This window comes from Silurus meridionalis, chromosome 18, assembly GCF_014805685.1.
Source record: "Silurus meridionalis isolate SWU-2019-XX chromosome 18, ASM1480568v1, whole genome shotgun sequence".
NCBI classification, from domain to species: domain Eukaryota; kingdom Metazoa; phylum Chordata; class Actinopteri; order Siluriformes; family Siluridae; genus Silurus; species Silurus meridionalis.
Genome location: NC_060901.1, coordinates 6415702 through 6438512, shown reverse-complemented (window position 1 = coordinate 6438512; position 22811 = coordinate 6415702). Strand labels below are relative to the sequence as shown.

The window sequence follows — 22811 nt, the reverse complement described above, 5'->3', positions numbered from 1 at the left end:
TACACAGGCTTCCTCAATTCATTTAACAAAACTAATTGAAAAAATTGATTACTATTCGAATTAGGAATCGATAATAGAAATAGAAATAGAAATCCTTATTGCTCTGAATCCACTTGGGCTTACATCAAATAGGGGAAAATATTATTATTTTAACTAAAAGGTTTACAGATCAGATAACGTACAGATTCTCAAAGTAAACAGCAAAGGAAAAGATTTAATTGGTTCCAAACTGAGCAAAAAAGTGCATTTTTCAGCGCATCAGATAACCATCATGTCTGAATGTTGACCTCAGAGTTGCTAATGGCAACAGCTAATTGCAGGAAGATTAGTAAGCTGTAGTATCAGCTGTAGATAACTGCAATTTGCCTTTTTTCTCCTCTTAGTGTTTGTGTGTGTTTGTGTGTGTGTGTGTGTGTGTGTGTGTGTGTGTGTGTGTGTGTGTGTGTGTAATAAGAGCTGTATAAGCTTAGCTTGCAGAAGAGGTGAGGCCACACACAGCTGGCTAAATACAGGGTGACAGCAAAGAAACACTGAGACAGCAGTGAAAATAGACAGAGATATGGGAGAATGGATCATGAAGAGTGAGAACCCCAGCATGGGATCTTATACCAGCCAGTTACATACACACTTGCCTACGATGACACTTCTAAAGCTTCTTAGAGCAATTCCTCCCAGGAGACAGGACACCTATAATAGTATCTACATAGAACAAACATATGAACCTGGGTTCACTGAGCTCGGTGCCTCTGTCAGAAGCAAATCTTCATATTTCCAATTTGACTGCTGCAGAGCAGTACATCACACACATCTTCTTTTAATGTGAATGCTCAAAACATATCAGGAAACAGACATCAGGAAAGAAAGGAAAGAGACAGACACACACACTCAGGATATTCAAACTAAGTGTAATATCGAATGACACGAGAGAAATGCAGACACATGAAGCACCAGGTCTCCAGACTACCCTCTATACTTACTAATCTATTTTAAAGCACAAATAAATGCACACGCAGTTCAATTGTATTCAGTGGCAAGACTCAGCCTGCATTCAAACAATATCAGGCAAAGCTGGGTACCTCTGTGTCTCGATTAATGCTTTTCTCTAGCTTCCTTTCATAACATATAGAGAGTAAGAATTTCTGGAGTCCACTGGATATGTAATGTATTTAATATTTGCACTTTTCTGAGTGTTGAATTAATGAAATATTATAGCTCATTCAATCCACTCTCCATTAGCCATGCTTAAGGGTGAGCTGACCATGTGCTCATCTGCTTTCCATTCATTCATAACTCCATAATGAATTCTCTCTAAAAAAAAAAAGATGCAGTCTCCTTAAATGAAAAAGAAAATTTTATATTAATAAAAAGCTCTATAAGCAAATAAAATTGGTCTCAAGTACCACATGCTTTTATTGTTAAATACACTATATGAGCAAAAAGTAAAGAGATCCCTGACTCTACCAATGAGCACAAATCTCCACATGCACACTCTAAAACATCGTTGCAGAAGAGTGGAGGTTATTATACCAGCAATTTGGGACTAAATGTGGAATGGGATCTTCAAAAAGCACATACAGAGCTTATAGACTTTGTGGTTAAAGTTTTGTGAAGAACCACACATGGCTGGAGAAGTGTCCCAATACTTTTGTCCATATAAAGTAAATTGTATTTTGTACTGTACAATTGTGTGTAACATCAATGAAGCAGAAGTCACTTGAATGGTTAATGTATTAATATAGACTAAGTATAAACTAGATTATGAGTTATGAAGAGGAGGTGAATGTGTTTCCATAGTTTTTACTAAACATTGTAATAAAATTAAATTAAATCAAATTACATCAAAAGGTTTTACTATAAGGTGCCTATTGTACTATCACTGTGCCATTGTTGCAATGTATTATTATACCAACTGTATTAGTTTAAACATACAAAGCAACTTCTGGAAACACAAGAGAAAGTAAGAAAACTATTTCCTCCTGGGAAGAGCTACTGCTTTGTCCACCCCTGCAATCTACATTGTAAAAAAAGTGTCACAAAACTATTCTGTTCCATTAGCTGTCAGATTTTCATTTTCACATTTATTTCATTGGAAGGCTTGCTTGGGCTTTCGGAAAAGTGTTATATAAATGATTTTTTCTACTTTTCCACTCTCTTGTTTTCAGTCTAAGTGCAATTAAAGTCAGGCAAACACTACAGTGCAAGCATTATATCAGCTCATCAAAAGTTTTTCTCTCTTAGAGGCTGAGGGAAAGAGCGAAGGAAAGAGAAATAGAGCGTGAAGTAAATAGTAAAAAAACATAGTTTTAACTCAATGTACATCCCTGTCAGCACAGCGCTGTCAAAGATTTTCTGAATTATGAAGGAATTAGGTCTGTTATTTACAAGCCTGTAAGAAATCCACAACACTTGCCATGCATCCAGTGCATCCTACACTATAGGGATAAAGGTATCAGGACACCTGAATTTTCCAGCCATATGTGGCTCTTTCACAAACTGTTACCACAAAATTGAAGGCACGCAATTGTATAGGACGTCTTTGGATGCAGGAGCATTACGTTTTCCCTTCACTTGAACTAAGAGATACAAACCTGTTCCAGCATGACAATATCCATGTGCACAAAGCCAGCTTTAATGAAGATATGCTTACATGGGTTAGAGTGGAAGATCTTGAATGGCCTGCTTACAGAGCTCTGACCTCACGCCCACAGAACACCTTTGGGATGGAGTATTGATTCCCCCCAGGACTTCTCACCTCATCTATTTAAGTACTTGACTTTACTAACACCTTTCTGAGTAAGTGAGCACACATGCACACTCTAAAATCAAGTGGAACATCTTCCCAGAAGATTGTAGAATATTATGACAGAAGAAAAAAAGACTAAATGTGGAATGGGATGAGAGAAGACTAAATGTGGAATGGGATGTTCAAAAAAGCATATAAGAATCTGATGGTCAGGTGTCCACAAACTTTAGCTCATATCATGTAGCTTGAAAAAGCAGGTCGTTCCTGTGTCTAAAAGGAAAAATGCTTGGATTTGAGCTCATTTTGTTCGACATGTTGCTGATATGTTATGATTCTGTATCAGATTGATTCATTTTGCCCGGAGAAAATGGGTAAAGGTCACACTGAATACACAAAAAATAGTCTGAAACGTGCGCAAATCAAAGACAGGATATTGAACAAGTGTCAGAAATTTGTGGTTGAGAAAGAAAGCAAGAAAGAAAGCAAGAAAGAAAGAATAAAAGAGAGAACGCATCAGATTTCTGGTGCAGTGAAGAGAGGCATGAATTATTCACATCACCTCCATCCAGGCCCTGCAGCAGCAGAGAAACAGAAAACTGAGAACGAGAGAGAGAGAGAGAGAGAGAGAGAGAGAGAGAGAGAGAAGGAAAGCAAAAGAGGACTGTGCTTACCCTGCATGATTAAGGTGATCCAGCAATGCTCTCTCACTCTCTCTCTCTCTCTCTCTCTCTATTTATCGATCTATCTCTCATTCGCTCATGCAGAGAAGAATACTGTATGACGTTATAGCAAGCATGTCCGACACACACACACACACACACACACACACACACACACACACACATTGTTGCCATGGTTACAGTCTCTCCACCCAGCCTGGGAGTGGGATCTACCAGTGATAATGATCACCTGCTTCTAAAAGCAATAGATGTCACACTTTGTGTTCAATAATGGTGGTGCATCCAGACTTTATATTCCGTGTAAATCATTGCAAACAAGAATGTAAAAAAAGAAAGAAAGAAACTGATTTCCAAAAGTTCTTCAGGTTTTCACCTGCACAGTTCAGAGAGTTCAGGAACTCCTGATTAGAAATCTCCAGAGCTGAGCTGCCACGACAGGAAAGACAAATGAGACTTGTTTTTGCAAAAAATGACTCATTTTCCAAAGCACACTTCAACCCAGCTATGTACAAAATCAGAAAACAGGGAATGAGAGAGAGCATGAAAAAGAGAAAGAAAGAAAGAAAGAAAGAAAGAAAGAAAGAAAGAAAGAAAGAAAGAAAGAAAGAAAGAAAGAAAGAAAGAAAGAACAAGTGATAGATTTCAATATAGAAGAGAAAGACTGGGAAAGAAAACAAGTTTCAAAAGTCGACCCAATTATTATCAAACACTTACCAGCCCAGTTTATGTATTTTCCTTCTCTCTGCATTTAGGCCCTCAGAGTCCTTAATTATATCATCTAATATCCCTGATGCTGTGTCTTTGCTTTTCGAGAATGTTCTATAAAGCAGCTAAACAACACTGCTTGAGTTACGCAGAGGAAGGGAGGCCCAGAGGAAGAGGAAAACAGAGGGATTGGGAGGAAGGAAGCCCACATGGGACCCTGTTTTTTTAGTTGGGATAAATATGTCAACGTTTATAAACAGGTTCACCTCCACTTTGGTCGATATAAAACTATATAAAAAAGATATGACTACTTACATAAAAATAAAAAAATAAAAAATACTGAGGCCATTTCTGATTAGTCTGAAATATTATTGTTGTGTTTACATTTACAGCAGCTGATGAACATGAGATATAATTTCTGTAGAAAATGGACATACATTGCTATTAAACCACTGAGCAGTATGATTTTCAGAATAATGTCCTCCCCGTCCCCGTTCTCACTCACTCACTGTCCGATCTTCAGTGTACTCTACAGATCATCCCTGGACTTCCCATGTTCCGGATTATACCTGTTTTCTAGTCTGTGCTTCTACTTAAGCTCCTGTTTTGTGTACTAAAGCAAATAAAGCGTTTTGACTGCATTCTGGTCTCCAACTCCTGATCCGAGCGTGACAAATAAACTAGCTAGCATGGTGTTGTTAACACACACACTGTCAAGGCAGAAAGACAATGCACTTTAACATTAACCGAACTGTTTGGAGCTTTAAAAAAAAAAAAAAAGAATATGTTAGATAAAATAGAAAAAAAAATCTGATCTTCTTGTGAACATTATTCATATTCCATCTGATACCTTTTATCTGAGGCAACGTAAGCTATTTTGGCACCGCTAGTTAAAAAAAAAAGTCAGATATTGTTGTATGTTAAATGAAACTCGCATAACACAATCACAGAATTTAGCTGGTAAACTATATGCTATATGCTATAAACTATCATGCTAGCCTCTAAGTGTAGATCTTGGTAGTTTAAGATCTATCCTGATCAACAAATGTCACAGATACAAGCATGCAAAACCTAAAACCTAAAATCAAACTATCTGCAGCTAGAGAAAGCCTCTGATAATCATAAAACCAGAATCATAAAATAATCAGGTAGTTGTTTTTTAGCAATGATTTATAAGTCACCTTGTTTTATTGTTTGGCCTACCTAAATTTCTCTTCATAGCTGCCATTAAAAAAAAAGATTATCTAGTTGAATTAATGACAAAAATCAAATTTTTCAGCCAACCACCAATCAGAGGAGAAAACAACAATTCTCCTGCTAACTAAAACAAATTGAAGCGACTCTGGTAGGATACATGCAAACGAAACTTTATGTAACAGCGGCTACACACTTAAAAGCTATAAAAATAGAACTACAAATAAAATTTCCTCAGTATGCATAGAAGAATCCCACCTCTGATTAAATTTTTTAGAAAATTAAAAAATGGTTGGTTTGTAAGACGTTTTGGATCCAATAATTTGGTTCCTGTTTATTTGTTCAGGGCTATTTTGGTACTTAAATCATAAATAAATTGCCTTAAACTGAGTGAAGACAACAACGTCGAAGCTTTCTCTTCCTCATTCCCTTAGTCCTTCACATGTTTGAGCGTATCATCATTTCCAATAGACGTCTCTTCTGCAATTTTACTCAGATACGACCGTGTAATATCTGTGTAATGTCAGTGCAGTTAGATTTGAATGGAATGGAAATCAAATGGGGTTAAGACAGAGCAGAAAGTGTGAGTCGAGCTTTATCTCAATGTGGGATTAAAAGAAAAAAAGAAAAGAAAAGAAAAGAAAAGAAAAGAAAAGAAAAGAAAAGAAAAGAAAAGAAAAGAAAAGAAAAGAGCTTTGCCTTCATCCCTGGCAAAGTTTATATTGAAACACCCCCATGCTCTAAGCAGTAATAAATAGCTTAGTGAGAATGCCTGTGCACCCAAAGTCACCCAAAACTTCGTCTAAAGAACATCCACTTTCCTAGATTTAATAATATCTTTCTTGACTCAGTGGTTTAAAAAAAAAAGAAGTAACTCCTACACTTTCCATCAACAAGAAAAATTCTATAAATATGGAAATTGGAAATGACCACCCATGCACTATATTTCCAAAAGGTCACTGTAAAAACAAATCAGTCTTTGCTGTGCTGATGTTATCTTGTCTTATCAGCTGTTCAGATGTTCCTGTTTCTCAGTGTTTGGAAGAAAGAGGCTTTTATATTGACATATACACTACAGCACAGTGAAATTCTTTATCCCACATAGGGTTTTGAGCACAGAGTCAACCATAACCCAGTGCCCCTGGAGCAGAGAGGGTTAAGGGCCTTGCTCAAGGGCCCAACAGTTTTAGCTTGGCAGGGTTGAGACTTCCATCTAATCAGAAACACTTAGAGTCTTAACAATTGAGCTACCACTTTCCACTGAGGGGATAAGTACAAGGGTTTTGAGTTCAAGAGCACCAAGAATGTTACATATTCAGCAAGTCAGTTAGCTTGATTTGCCTTATTTCTTTTTAGATAGTTTCTTCTATATAATAGTACTAAACAAAAGAAGAATATGTGTTTTTATTCTAGTTGTCTATTCAGGGCCATAAAAACTAATTACCATCCCTCACCTCACTTTTTAGCCCCCCGGGAAACGAAGAATGGGTCTATGACCAAATGAACAGCAAGACCCAAACTAAGGACATGTCTGATTAGTCGGGTGTATCTATGGAATATGATTGTTGTGTTGAGATTCTTGACATCATTTGATAAGCATGACACATCTGGTGTCCAAATGGACATACATTGTTACTAAACAACAGATGATTTTCAGGATAAACTAGCTAGCATAGGTAGATGTTCAGACAAACAATGTAAAGGTAGAAAGACAATAGAAATAAGACAAATTGATCAAGAATATTATATTTTCACTTAAATATAATCATATATTACTAAGAAAAGGCTCAGGTAGATTAAAATTACACTGTAATCGCATTAGCATAGTAACATTAACTGTTTGGGGCTTTGGTGTGTTGAGAAACATAATGTGTTACAACTCAAATAGAAAATGATAGATGTCCCATCTGATACCTTTTCTCTCAGGCAACATAACCTGTTTTGGCACAGCTAGCTAAACAATTGGCGGATATGTTTGTGTGTTAAACTTAAGATGGCATGGTGCAAGCTGATAAACAATACAGTACAATACAATACAAGAGCTAAAATATCATGCTAGCCTCTAAATCTAGTTACATATGGATAGATATAGTTAGTATAAGATCTATTCTGATCAATTAATAAAAACTAATTACAGCCCCCTGGGAACCAAATCAAGAGTCTATGACCCAAATGAACAGCATGGAAGGAGAATTCACTGAAATTTAGCATGTTGCATCCAAGATTTATCTAGTAATGAAATTTCTGAGTGACTTTTTAGTTCATACATGTTGGTATAGTCATACATTGGTTTAATTTCCACATCCTACTTAGACTTAGTCCTCGCTTCATCGCTGCCTACAGAGAGTCTGTCTAGTTGTCTCAACTCTTCACCTGTTTACTCTGCTCAAACACACCAGGACCAATCTTCCATTTTAATGCTAACGTTACCTTCAACAACATCTCACTCATTACCTCAGATAGCTAGCTAAGTCAACTATCTGCTATCTATCTGTATTCAATTTTGGACCTCAGTCTAACATTTGTTATTAAATATCTGAACAGCAATGTCCCACTTGGATGTCGGTGTGACACACAAACGTTAATTTCTCACATGAATGATGGCAATACAAGACCAGCCAAAAACAAATTAGCACCAGAAAACATTTCTTGTGCTAACAAACAAATATTTCCTAGAAAATATTTCATGTGCTTTGAGAGTGAAGTGTTTTACTTTTAAATTGTAGTTATAGCTTAATGATATTCTTGCGCATCCCAATCCAATAAGACACAATACAGGAACAACAACACATTCATACATATTGTGTGCAGACTAACTGTTAAGCACCCTGGAATCCTGGAATAAATGCTTACAGCTTATTATTGCATATTATGATATTTACGATTTTATATTTTCTTTTCTAATGTCGGGTGCAGTTTTCACCATGACACACTCAGCATGCCCAGCCATCTGCTTTGAGTCAAAAGCAAGAAACGTGTCACTACAGAATGACTGGCCGTCTGGCTCTCTCCTGCTGACTCTCTGTATTTTTTAATTTCTCTCTCTGGTGTACTGAGAGAGATCTCCTGCAATTCCTTCCTCTTCTTTATTAGTATTAATTAAATACTGCTTAAAGATGCCATTCATTCATCTAGTTTGGGGATCGCATCACGTCAACAATTTATCTCCACGCAACAGAAAACTTTAACTGTGAATTCAAGCCATCAGTCGCAGACTCATCGACTAAGCAAGGACCCAAAGAGAGAGACAGAGACACCATTATTAGTAGTATCTTCTGTTTTTTTTAGACATAAGATGCACCTGTAAATACACACAAACACACGGACACACACGCACCTGCAGCGTCCATGACCTCCTCGATGACAGGAGGCAGACGCAGTCCGCAGTCCATGGTCGTCGTAGCAACGTGAGGGGGATGGCAGGAGGATCAGAGACGTCTACACACGTGAAGGATCCGACGCAGCAGGAGCAGCCACACAGGACTGTGAAAGACACACACACACAAATGCCTCGTAGAAAACCTTAGGCTCCAGACGCACTGTGCCTGAATGGTCGCTTCATCCTGAATGAAAAACACAGACACATACACATAGACACATGAGATGGAAGTATTTTTTTTAATAAGATGTATCTCATTGTTCTCTAAGCCTTTCTGTGCAGCTACCTTCTTCTGTTCATCCTGTCTCTCTGCCAAGACAAAGCCAAGACAATGCACTGCAACATCAACTGCATGGCAGCAACACAGGCACACACACAAACACAGACACACACACTCACACACACACACACACACACACACACACACACACACACACACAAATAGCTTGCTTGTACTCACCTTTAATGAGATCTGCAGCTCAGGAGGCTGACAGCTAATACTCCTGCAGCTCAATGCTCATTACCTCTCTCTGTCGTTTCCCCAGTCTCCTCCTCTTCCCCCTCTCTCTCTCTCTCTCTCTCTCTCAGTCCTTCCATCCTTTCATCCCTTCTGCTCCACCTTTCTCAACCTGCTCAACCCTTCAATTCTAACTTTTGTTGCTGGATGCTTTCTCTCTACTCTGCCCTACTTCATAAAAACTTCACCAACCCATTGCACAGCACAATTGTGCATGCATGCACACACACACACAAACACACAATGGACAAATGGACAGGGACAGTCTGCTTATAATGTCTGTGGGGTAGCGGGACTCAAACCCAAAGGTGCAGGGCAAACATGTTAAACAACCTGCATAATATTCTGTTGGTCCCCCTTTTGCTGCATTAAGCATTAAAAGCAGTACCTTCTTCAGCAATTTGAGCCACAGGAGCTCGTCTGTTGGATCGGACCACACTTCACTCCCCAGGTGTATCAGTGACCCTGGTTCACCACTGTTCCTTCCTTGGACCATGTTTGATAGATACTGACCACTGCAGACCAGGTACATCATACAAGAGTTGCAGTTTTGGATATGCTCTGATCCAGTCATCTAGGCGTTACAATAAGGCCCTTGTCAAACTCATTCAAATCCTTACACTTGCCCATTTTTCATGATTCTAACACATTAAATTTGAGGACAAAATGTTCACTTGCTGCCTTATATATCCCATGCACTAACAGGTGCCATGATGAAGAGATAATCAGTGTTATTCACTTCACAGTTCATAATGTCATAATGTTATAATGTAATGCCCGATCTATGTATATACGTACCTCATGACAATTTCCAGAATTAACTGCTCCAGTCCTGACAATAAAGTCACCATAACAACAATCACATAGGTGTTTTGCAAAGCCTCCAATATATAAGTGTACACCAGAGATACACAGTGGATGTTGAAAAGCAAACAACCGCCTCAAATTTAAATTACATTCACAAGCATTCACACAATCATGGTTTTAAGAGGAAGCCCAAGTAAAGAGTCAGTGTATTATCTAAAGATAAACACAACTAAGCTACTTCCTGTTTCAAACAGCTCTCACCACATAAAAAGGCCCACATTTTCCTTTCAGCCTTCTCAGGTTACACAGTAAGGAGTAAATCTTCTGCTGATACCCAGCTGCACATGATCAGTCCACTGGAAATTCAGAGGTCTCTGTGACCCTTGCATAAAGAGCTGGAGCAACATTAACAAACACTTCAAAAATAAGAGATCATCAGGGATGCACTATACAAACAACGTTTCTGGAAACCTGACTATTAGATTGGTATGTGCTTTTTGAACATCATAATCTTCATTTAGTTCCCACTTGCTCTTATAATAACCTCCACTTTTCTGGGAAGATGTTTCACTAGAACTTTTGAAGTGCGGTTGTGAAGATGTGTGCTCATTCAGCTACAGGGGGGTTAGTAAATTCAGGTACTGATGTAGATGAGGTTAGGAGGCCTGTGGTGCAGTCAATGATCCAGTTTATCCCAAAGTTGTTCGACAGAGTTGAGGTCTATAGCGCTCTATAGCAGGCCACTCAAGATCTTCCACTCCAGACTATGTAAAGCATATCTTCAGGAGCTGTCTGAGTGCATTGTCATGCTGGAACAGGTTTGGGTCTTCTAGTTTAAATGAAGAAATGTCATGCTACTGCATCCTATAAAATTGTGTGCCTCCAATTTTATGAGGAAGACCCACAAATGGCTGGAAAAGTCAGGTGTCGCATATAGTGTATGAGTATTAGCTAATAGAAGATTTTCTGGTACTACATCTCAGTATACAATATTAAATTCAAGGTTTCTTGTTAGAAACACTATGCAAAAGCACAGTAGCAGGTAAAAGCATGAATTTTATTGTGTTGTTAGAGTTTGGAGAGACTTTCTATGTCAGTAAACAAAGCAGAAGCTGATGAGCATTTTGGAAAGCGGCCAACGTCTTGTCCAAATGTGTTATAGTAGCGAATGACAACCATGAGATCAGCATGTGCTGAAATAGCTGAGCTGGGTACTGACGCCTTTATAAAAATATCTATTCTACAAGTACATGGTTGCCGGTAAAATGTCTGAAAATGTATAATCCATTTATCCCTATTACAGTAAAAACATACCGTTTAAAGACAGACTTCTGTTCAGGTCAGAATTCGAATGGCTGTGGATGACATTCACCAATTAATATTTATGTCTAACATGGAATATTGTGAATTTTAAGCAGTAAATTTCAATAATTAATTTTTAGGGATTTGTGGTTATGTTTATCATCATATGTTAAAGTGCTGGGACATCTGACTTTTCTAGCCATATGTGGTTCTTCAGCAAACTGTTTCCTCAAAGTTGGAGCCATGCAATTGTATAAGATTGTATAAGGATAAGATTTATATTTATTGTGCAATTTCAGTATTTGATCAAATAAGGAATAAGGCACAGATTAGGGAAAACCTCAGATATACTGTATACTGTTATAAGCATTTCTGTAACATGTTGTAAATTATGTAGCTTGAATATTATTTACATCAATCAGGAAAAAAAATGTGACATTATAACACTAAGTAACATTATCTCTTTATCAGGGCACCTGTTAGTGGGTGGGATATATTATGCAGCAAGTGAACATTTCGTCCTCATAGTTGACGTGTTAGAAGCAGGAAAAAATGGGCAAATGTAAGGATTTGAGCGAGTTTGACGAGGGACAAATTGTGATGTCTAGTCGACTGGGTCAGAGCATCTCCAAATCTGCAATTCTTGTGGGATGTTCCTGGTCTGCAGAAATCAGTATCTATCAAAAGTGGTACAAGGAAAGAACAGTGGCGAACTGACAGGGTGATGGGCGACAGAGGCTCATTGATGCACGTGGGGCGTGAAGGCTGATCCGTGTGGTCCGATCTAACAGACAAGCTCCTGTAGCTCAAACTGCTGAAGAGGTTCATGCTGTTAATGCTCAATGGGTTAGGACCAACCTGTTTTTGGGGACCAACAAAATATTAGGCAGGTGGTCATAATGTTATGCCTAATCAGTGTATAGTTTATGTATTTAAATTTATCTTAGTGTTACATTTTTTTTTATCAATATGCCAATTGTGAATTAAATATGTGTTGAGTATGCTGCAAATGTACTTTCCCTATGGGGATCAATAAACTCAACTGATTATGGAAGTAGATTTAATTCTATTAAATTGTTAGATTTTGAGAGATCTTTAAATGTCCCATATGAATTTTTCTCCATGCTAATCAGATTTACTTAGGTAGATACTTAGATACTTAGGCAGAGACCCATTTGTAAACACTGGACGATTTCCATAAGTGTTTGATGATGCATACACATTCCTAAAAAAAAAAAAAAAAAAATTATAAAATAAACTTAATGAGGTTTCATTATTTTATTAAAAAAAAATAAAAAAACAAAACAGATAAACGATAAGTTCCCCAATGCAGAGATTGTCTTAATGATCTGTAGTTTTCCTTGTGCCTGGAGTGAAATCATTAAACCTTTTGAAATGTAATAGGAAGGTACATGTGATGGGCATTTAATTAAATTTCAGAATAAATCTCTATAAACGATATAAATGGACCTTAAAATGTCCAATTACGTACCTTAAATTGTTTTTAAAGGTTTAATCTGTTTACTGCTATGAAAGTGTTTCAGTATTTAGTTTTAACCTCTATATGGCATGTCCTAATCTTATTTTAAATACCTTTTTTGTTTCATCCAGTGTGTTTCCAGTCCTAATACACACTTTTAATCTGAAACAGTTCAGTGTGTGGTGAAAAAAAAAACACATTCCTACTATTCTGTCTATCTAAAACATTGTATCTGTACAATCCGAATATAGCACTTATATCGATAGCGACAAGTAAAAGTACAGACTGGTTATAGTTATTTCTGAAGATTGTGTGCACTCGGGGGGGAAAAAAAACCTCAACTGAAACATCTTTGCTTCTACAAATATCTAGATCCACAATGATGCTTTTATTTCCACATCATCTCTCAGTCAGTCCAGCACTGTCCTACTCCTGTACTGTTGTGTTCAGTTTGATGGAGGTGGTGGAGGTGGTGGTGGAGGGAAGAAGATGGGTCCTGGGTAAGGGCAGGATTGCCATGGGTTTATGCCCAGGTGAGGAGGTGGAGCTCGTGGAAATGGAGGGTACCCATGACCTTGAAAGGGTGGTCTGTATGGGTCTGGAGGGTGGCGCATGAAGTCTGGTTGAAAGTTAGGATTAGCGTGATAGTTAGCGTGGAATCCTCCATGATGCTCTTGATGCGCAGGCCGGCCGCGTTGCGAGTTCCTGTTCTGCCGGGGTTTTCTCCTGGGAGGAGGTGGCGGTCTACTGGCAGAGGATTCACTATCTGCCAAGAGAATAGTGTGTAAGAAAACCTTTCAGATCCTAGAAACAACTGTTATAAACTAAACACAAAGTAGAGTGCAGGGATTATTAGAAGTGTGAGGTAGTAGCTCACCTGAGTCTGATTCTTCTAGTTTCTGCTGCTGTGGTCGTCTCTGGGCCTTCAGTTTCTGCTTGGCTATCCTCTCCTGCTCATCGTCACTGAAATCCAGGGCCTGCAAAACACAAACCGTCATAATCCAGTAGCTTTTAAAGAACCAGAGATTGTCAGCATTTTTGTCAGTATCGGTGAACATGGCCACTAACATTAGGACAAAAGGTCCTGGAAGCACTGAAGCAAACATGCACATGAGAATGCATTTGAATTCTGCAAGCACAGAGAACCAAGTCTTGTGCACTTATGTTTCCCCTTGCGGGAGGGGTTCCAACTTTTTGCAGACCACAAACTAGTTTCGTTTTGAAAATATTCTTAGACCGGCTGATGGGGTGTGTTTCAGATATGAGTCAACATATTTTCAGTTAACGGTGGCTTTCTTTTCTTTCTTGTCAGTAGCTCTATCTCATTAAAACCACCGTGGGATGTTTGTGTGAAATCAAACCGTATGTAAATTTGGGTAGTGGCTCTGACAGGGCAAAATGCACAATAAATAACAGTGCCATATCTACAGACATGAAACGTTATGGCAACCCCATAGCAACACGTCTATGGCCCAGGACTCGGTCACTATTAATGTTTAAAATGAGCATGAGCATTCATGACCATGTTCATTCAAATAACCCTGCACACAGGTCAGCAATCTCTATTAAAGATACTGATGAATCTCACTGCACCATATAGGAAGGAAAAAATAAAACATAAAAAAACACTTCTGTAGTGACTAATGAAACAACATATTTACCTCTAGTGGAGGCTCTTGGTCATTTTTCCAAGAAGCATCAGATCCTTTAGTTCTGAGGTAATTTAAAAAATATAAATAAACACAAGTCAGAATATTAAACTGGAAAGGACAATTTATATATACACACACATATACACACACACACCTTTTCTACCACATTTTTCCATTCAACTTTCCATTAATGTGCTTGGATACAGCACTCGGTGAACAGTAGCTTCATTAGCCATGACCTTTTGTGTCTTACCCTCCCCATGTGCAGGGTGTCAATGATCATCTTCTGGACAACTGTCAAGTCAGCAGTTTTCCCCCATGATTGTGTAGCCTGAACCAGACTGAGAAACCATTTAAAGGCTCAGGAAACCTTTGCAGGTGTTTGGATTTAATGAGCTGATTAGAGTGAGACACCACGAGTCTCCAATACTGAACTTTCTCACAATATTCACATTTTTCGAGATACTGATTTGAGTTTTTTTTTTTTATTAGCTGTAAGCCAAAATCATCAAGAATTAAAAGAAATAAACACCTGAAATATCAGTCTGTGTGTGATGAATCTATATAATATACAAGTTTCACTTTTTGTATTGAATTTCTAAAATAAATACACTTTTTCATGATATTCTAATTTATTGAGATGCACCTGTATACTGAAAAGTTTATACGTCACGTTAGTGTAAATTGCTGCTTTTTGCTAATTTATAAACCAATTAACCACAAACTACCCCATACTGATCACCATTCTTTAAGACTCCTAGGTAGGCCACTTATGATTTTTTTTCAGTTAAATCGGAATGCATCTCCCTTGTAAGTTGGAAATTCCATCCATCCATCCATCCATCCATCCATCCATTTCACAAGTAACTCACTGCTTGATCTGTTCTACAAAGATGTATTCAGTAAAGTCTTTGATTGTGGGGACAAAGTACACCGGCTCCTGTATTTTCAGGTCCCTTTTGTCTATGTCCTCCTGACAGTTGAATCTCAGGATGTAATAAGGCTGGCACACCGGCCCAAATACTTCAAACACCTAGGAGGAAAAAAAAAAATAAAAAATGATGAAAAGATTCTGTTTGATCAGAAGCTCGAGGACCAACAGGGACATCAGACAAAATCTTTTTTTTATATATATGTTATATATATATATATATATATATATATATATATATATATATATATATATATATATATATATATATATAAATCTCACAGCTGGTCAGGTCATTCAGGGAGAAAAAGAAAAAAGCATATGAGATCTACGAGTAGAGAGCATACCCTGCCGATAGACACCCTGTCCTTGTTGAATAAGATGCTGTCTTCGTTCAGGGGTGGGGTGTCCTTCTTCGACTCGATAATAACTAGAAAATGAAAACAAGCATGAAGATCTAGAGGTAATAGAGTTCCCTACTCGTAATGTGATCACTGTGACGTGTGGTCACATGGTACCCATGGCAACTGGGGAATTATTTTTATCATGAACTGTATATCTGAATCTTTATTTTGAAGAAGAAGGAAGAAAAAAAAAACAATGTACCAAGCTGATCCACAATGCTGGAGATGATTCCAACTGGTTCCATGTCTGTGTTTTCAGGAATGCTGATAGACAAATTTTCCACCACAGGAAGGTCCTGCAAACCAATTCAGCCCAAAGTCACTTCCACAGCTCCATACTGCAATTGATTTCCCGTCCAGTTTGATGCTCACTCACCTCAAGAAGCAGCTCATCTTGAGTTCTCACTAAAGCTGCTTTTTTCCCAGGGGCGCCGCCGTCTTTATCTTCATCCCGCCCATCATCATGCTCGATAACGGGTTCGGATGAGGAAGAGGAGGAGGAGGAAGATGTAGATGAAGATGAGTCTGATTCACTGATAAATAAATAAAGTATATTATAGGTTTAGGGTTTTTATTAGGTTTCAATCTTGTTGGTCATATAATATATAATAAAATATTACAAAAAGATTTAATATATAAAAAAGTCATTTTACACATTTTTTTATTATTATTTTTTTTATAAAAATAACTAGGGGATAATTGCTGGTTATTTGTACACCACACACATCACATCACAGACAGAGTAACACTGTAGGCTTATAATTTGAGTTGATGCGTAAATAACAATGCAGATAGTTGAGTGCAAATGTTGTGACACCCCCTAGCTTAAAAAAAAAAAAAACGATTTATAAAAGGTAAAGCCTTGACATGTAAAACTAAGATATTTACAGTGAGGTTGAATATTTAAGGCAAATTCACCCAGACATTGTGAAAATATAGGACAAATATCCTTTACTTTTTAAACTGTTAATAGTGAATTCCCTTGCACACTTCTCATCCATTACATATTAGCGTGCTCTTTTACTTTAGCATTTGCTATATACTGAGAATTACAATTAACAACTTTTATTAAGGAGTCAAATTATAAAAACATATCTGGCCTCCGCGCAAGGAATTATTATTATTTTATTCAAATTTCATTTATTTACTCATTCATTTTGTTTGTAGTTTGTTTTATCTAAATATTCTAGAAGAGAAAAAAAAGAAAAATTTGGAATAAGTACCGTTATTTATGCTACTGCACTAAAAATAAAGAATTACAAAAAAAAAAAAAAAGGATATTTACACTATATTTTTCAGAAAGGGAGATATTTATAAACAATGGTTGTCTGCATAATTTGATATTAAAAGTAACTGTTCTGATACTGAACACTGTTCTAAACACTGTTCTTCATGTCATATTACAGATACACGCACCTCAACCATCTGCCCATCTTATTCATTAAATCATAAGAACATCTACCAAAGCACTACATGAACAAACCATTAGGGGGGGAGTTTAAAAAGGTGTGAAAAAAGTTTTTCTACCTCTCTGAGAGTTCGTCTGAGCTTTCGTCTCTATACTGCATGCCCAGTAGAGCCAGAGATCCTCCTCCTCCAAGGAGAGGACTCCCCATGACATTCTCTACAGTCTTCTGATCTCTGTTCCCTTCAAACACACTCGTCTCTATCTCCTCTTTCCGCTTTGAGGTCGTCTCCGCTCTTCCTGACTCGAGTACGACGTCCAGAACCGTAGAATCGCTCTCTACACTCCTGGAAGTTTCAGGGTGCTGATCTCCGTCCTGTCCGGAGACGCAGGTCTCCATCGCCTCGTTTAGGTTCGGAGTGATCTCAGAAACGATTTCCTGACCCACAGTGTCTTTCTTCACATTCCCAAGCACAGACACACCTGTTTCCATTTGCGTAATCAGCCCTGGTACACCTGGATCAGGTACCACTTCATGGCCTTTCTCATGTTCAAGCGAGAGTTTGTCATCTCCTGCTGCATCATTCACGTCACACTAGAATAAAATAATAATAATCATTAAAAAAAATTTAGTTGTGACTGAAAACTTTGTCACTGGGGTGGTTTATGAATGAATTATTCATGGGTTATTGAATATTTATGGATTTTTTCAACTAAATATTACTATTACAGCGTTTAAAAACTTGCATATATTTAAATATTGTACAGCGAGTTTGAATATTTGAATATGCATAATTATACATTAAGTACAATATACGTAATTGATTTGCATGAGCAGATGAAAGAAGTCCCTCCTCGTGGAATATGATTGATCTACACAAATACCGCCTTGTCTAAACGGCCACGTCTGATTGGTTGTCCGGTTGCAATTGAAAACTATCAGCCAATCGTAATCGAGGAGGCGGGATTTGTCGGAAAACATGAGAAAATTAGGTAAAAAAAAAAAAGGTGTTAAAAAATATTTAAAAAATCTGCGTCACTTCTAATTTGTTGGATGCGATTTTATGAGGGTTTTTTTGTTTCCTCTCCGCACGTGTAACACGGCGGCTGTTTACGTTTATTCCTCTGCAGTAACGGATTTAACAGCGAGCACGAGCACGTTCACTTCCGCTCACGCGACACGGCGCTGCACAATCATGAGCACGTTAAACATCTATATATTTATATAAGGAACAGAATTGATTATGGCGCCGCACGCTCTCTACCTGGCAGGATGTCGGTATCACGCCTTCAGGCTCCTCCATCACCTCCATGTTCACCGTCTCTTCCTGCCTGAAGCGCGCGTCAATCCAACGCCGACACGAGCATGACAGCCACGCGCGCAGTCCACACGCTTTTCACAACCTCGCTTCCGGGTTGGGTGCGCGTCTTTTATTTCAAAATAAAAGTCTTTAAAAACAATAGAGCGTCATTTATTTATTGATTTCGTTCGTTCAAGAAAAAATCAGAAAATCGAAGCATATTCATGTCGTTTCCTTTATATTTTCATCTTTCCTGCTTTTAATTATTTTTATTCTTTCTTCTGTCTGTCCTTTCTTCTTTACCTTCCTTATTCCATTAATTAATCTATTCCTATCGTACAGGTGTGGATGACAAAAACCAGATAGACAGATTAATTACAGAATTAGCCTATATAAAGTAAAATAAAAAATAAATTTGCCATTCTTTAAATTATGCCAGTCCAAAATGTATGTCTTTCTCTCTGTTTTTGTGCCATTTTTTCGTTCTTCATAGTTAGATTGAACTAGGCGTTAAACCTATCCATGATTTATCTAGCTGTTCTTTTATTATCAGACATGAGCACTTAAATCTGATCTGAGGATAAACTTTAAGGCAGAGAACACAGAAACCAGGAGAGAGACATTTCAGTTCAATACATTTCAGTGACGAACACAAATATGTAACAATAACATACAGCCACAAGAGGGCGACATCACACAAACACAAAAAAAATTCAACTATAGTTAAATAATATTTCTTCATCTTCTTATTTCGGCTTCTCCCATTAGGGGTCGCCACAACCTCTTTCAACTCAACTACCTGCATGTCTTTCCTAACCACATCCATAAACCTTCTTGGCCTTCCTCTTTTCCTCCTTCCTCGTGTCTCCATCCTCAGCCTTCTTCTACTGATATACCCCATGTCCCTCTTCTGCACATGTCCAAACCATCTCAATCTCGCCTCCCGCTTGTTTTCAAACATCCTACATGCACTGTCCCTCTGATAAACTAATTTCTAATCCTGTCCATCCTCGTCACTCCCAACGAAAATCTCAACATCATTAGCTCTGCTACCTCCAGCTCCACCTCCTGTATTTTACTCAATGCCACATAAACTTTCCCTTTCACTCTCACAGATACTCTTCTATCATGAATCACTCCTGCTATCACTCTTCTCCACCCACTCCACCCTACCTGCACACTTTTCTTCACTTCTCTAACACACTCTCAATTACTTTGCACTGTTGATCCCAGGTACCTGAACTCCTCCACCTTCTCCATCTCTTCTCCCTGTAACTACACCACTCCACTGCCCTCCTTCTCATTCACACACATGTACTCTGTCTTACTCCTACTGACTTTCATTCTCCTTCTCTCCAGCATGTATCTCCACCTCTCCAGTCTCTTTTCAACCTGTTCTCTACTCTAACCAGAAATCACAATATCATTTGCAAATATTATAGTCCAGGAAGACTTTTGTCTGACCTTGTCCATCAACCTGTCCATCACCACTGCAAACAGTAAAGGGTACCCATGGTGACTGGGGAATTATTTTTATCATGAACTGTATATCTGGATCTTTGTTTTGAAAAAATAAAACGATGTACCGAGCTGATCCACAATGCTGGCGATGATTCCAACTGGTTCCATGTCTGTGTTTTCGGGAATGCTGATAGACAAATTGTCCACCACGGGAAGGTCCTGCAAACCAATTCAGCCCAAAGTCACTTCCACAGCTCCATATTGCATTTGATATAATTTTTATTACCATCTTCCTCTTTGTTACCTGAAATAGAAACTTCTCCAGCCAGATGTGGTTATTTCCCAAACTGTTTCCACAAAGCTGGAGGTACACAATTTAATAAAATGTCTCATGGAGGATGTATCATTAAAGTTTGTTTTTACTTGAACTAGGAGACCCAAACCTGTTCAAGCATGACAATGCCCCTGTGCACAAAGTAAGCTCCATGAAGATATATAGCTCACCTACATCAGTACCTGACTTTACTAAACACCCTTGTGGATGAATGAACACAAATCTCCAAAATCTATAGAACATCTTCCCAGAATAGTGGGATGTTCACAAAGCGCATGCAAATCTAATAATATAATATACATATATTTATATACATATATTTACATCAGGTCAAATACATCACCATGTCCTTGATTATTTCCCTATAACTGCATGCCCCATGTATTTTATTCCAAAAAGTAAAAAGTAAAAAGATTTGAATACCTCGTTGATAAAAAGAAAAAAGGAAAATGCACCTCTGTTTTATTGTTCATCTGGAAATTACATGGAAAAATGCAGTTGGGTATCAGTGCAACTTAAATTAGTCCGGTAATAAAAACCATCCTCGTCAATTCATTCATATAATAGTGATGTTTAAAACATACTTATTTCAATGCATACAATTTATTGAAATATAAATGCTAAAAGCATTAAATAATCTACACATAGAGCCATTGCACTGTGCAAGGACACTACTATATCATACAGTATCTCCTGCGCATTGTTTTCATGCAGACTGTATGTGCTTATCTACAGTATTTCCTTTTATCATCCCATCTTCTTCTGTGCTTCCTGAAATAAAAACAACAGTAGAAACAGCTTGATTTGAATTGTTCCTTTAGGACAGATTGACCATCTATGATGAATCATCTGAATTTAGACAGTGGTATGGATATAAGACAACTTCTTTTGGCCTGTTTATTCTTCTTGAAATGAATGAGAGGGTGTGAGGAGATAAGAAATAACTGTGTCACAACCAAGATTTATTTTACTTTTTGAAAGAAACTTAAAAATTGGAAAACAAAATCGACATGCAAAGACACTACCATCTGCTTTGCATGTGGAATTTAAATTCTTGCCTGCCTTTTGTTCTTGCCAAAATATCAGAGCAGAAAGTGCAGAAAATACATATATTCCTGAGTTATAATTACGACATTGTGGCTATGTTCTAATGTGCTCACCTCATACTTTCTATATGTGCAGTAGGACTTCAGAGCACAGGCGGCTGTGGAACTGCCTGGAGTTAAAAATATAAGGTTTTACATGCTTGTGTGTTGCACCATTTAGGACCCACAGCTTTAGTTCTTAGCTGTAAATTCTGCTCAGCTCATATCACTAAGCAGGAATGTCAGGCCTTAATGGAAATATTTGAGATACGTTATCTTAACATGCAGACTGACATCAATGGAGTGTGGAGTAAAGTAATATATGCTTATCTTGCCCTATTTGTCCTGTGTATTTGTCTCATTTTACAATCATTATACCTGATTTAGCAGTGAAGTAGTTTTATATATTTTTTTTTTTTACTTAAAAACATGAATGAACAAAACCCCATTTAGCATGTGGGCAAGTTTGAAGTATTTATTTAATGGATTCTCGATAATCTTACACTAAAGGCTTTATTTAGAAAGTTTGGACTCTATGTAATTTCCATATAGAGGCCGTTGTGTCCAGTTCTGGAAATGTTTTCAGGCTATTCTGTAAATAACCAATAGCTAATATCAAAAAAACAAACAAACAAAAAAGCTGTAAGTAAAGAGCAGGTTATAGAAAAATACAGTACAAACCATACAGTAGTGCAGACAGTGCAAGTCAAAACTATTGTTAGTATGTAGACATGTATACAAAATGTATAATGTAGAAAATACAAAATACATGAATGTGAATCGAACATCATTCTGGAATTCTGCAGGATATAGGAAATATATCACTATACACTCCACACTACCACACACACACACACACACACACATATCCCCCACTCTGCCAGGGACAGCTGCCTATCCACACAATTATCCAGTCTGCCATCTATATGACTGTCAGCAATCAGACTCTCTTGGGAACTCCATGTATAGTCTCTAATGTACACCCAGAGCAGTGTGAACAATAAAAAACATCCAGCAAGCAGCAGCACTACATGTAGAAAAGCCCCAAAGCTAAAACAGCTACACTCCTGTCAGTCCAAAACATGAATCCGATACCAATGTGGGTACGAACCGACTGAAACCAGACAGTCCAAGACTGAATTTCTGCTCCGATGTGCAAATAGTATGCTCAGAGAAAAGAGTCTCCGGGACTAATCCATAGAACAAATCGACCTAGCATCAACAGCACAGGTCAGAGATGGTGGAAAGATTCCCTCAGCACCAGCAAGCACTATCTGACTATATCACTCTATCCAAGCATTGCTGCTGGTTATGTGCATCTGCCCTTTACCCCAGCCACCATTTTTCCATCTTCAGCAAAACAATGTCAAGAAGCACACATTTACTTTAGTGGTTGTAATAATAAGATGTGGATCTGGCCTAAATGTGTAG

At 37.9% G+C, this 22811-nt stretch overlaps 2 protein-coding genes across 10 annotated transcripts in view; both read right to left on the bottom strand.

Annotated features, from left to right (window-relative positions):
* The window catches only part of LOC124401779 (coiled-coil domain-containing protein 136), a 39534-nt gene extending 29353 nt beyond the window's left edge, over positions 1-10181 (bottom strand). For 2 of the 9 annotated variants that reach the window (XR_006928611.1, XM_046874239.1), the window contains exons 1-2: positions 9607-9623; positions 8660-8885 (exon numbers count right to left, since the gene is read on the bottom strand). Coding sequence is in view for 7 of the 9 variants with exons in the window: in XM_046874239.1 (XP_046730195.1) it covers positions 8660-8714 (55 nt within the window). In the remaining 2 variants the exon portion in view is untranslated. Of the gene's footprint in view, positions 1-3414; positions 3554-4137; positions 4272-8659; positions 8886-8987; positions 9102-9161; positions 9286-9606; positions 9624-10016 lie in introns of those variants that run through there. The other 7 variants (XR_006928612.1, XM_046874235.1, XM_046874238.1 and 4 more) reach the window with 6 other exon arrangements.
* Positions 10182-12590: 2409 nt separating this feature from the next.
* naf1 (nuclear assembly factor 1 homolog (S. cerevisiae)) lies at positions 12591-18618 on the bottom strand. The gene is made up of 9 exons (XM_046874453.1): positions 18465-18618; positions 17322-17794; positions 16171-16327; positions 15997-16090; positions 15738-15820; positions 15332-15492; positions 14469-14520; positions 13685-13784; positions 12591-13573 (listed from the first exon to the last, which is right to left on the bottom strand). The coding sequence occupies exons 1-9, from the start codon at positions 18510-18512 to the stop codon at positions 13254-13256; spliced, it is 1488 nt and encodes a 495-aa protein (XP_046730409.1). The 5' UTR covers positions 18513-18618; the 3' UTR covers positions 12591-13253.
* Positions 18619-22811: the final 4193 nt, after the last annotated feature.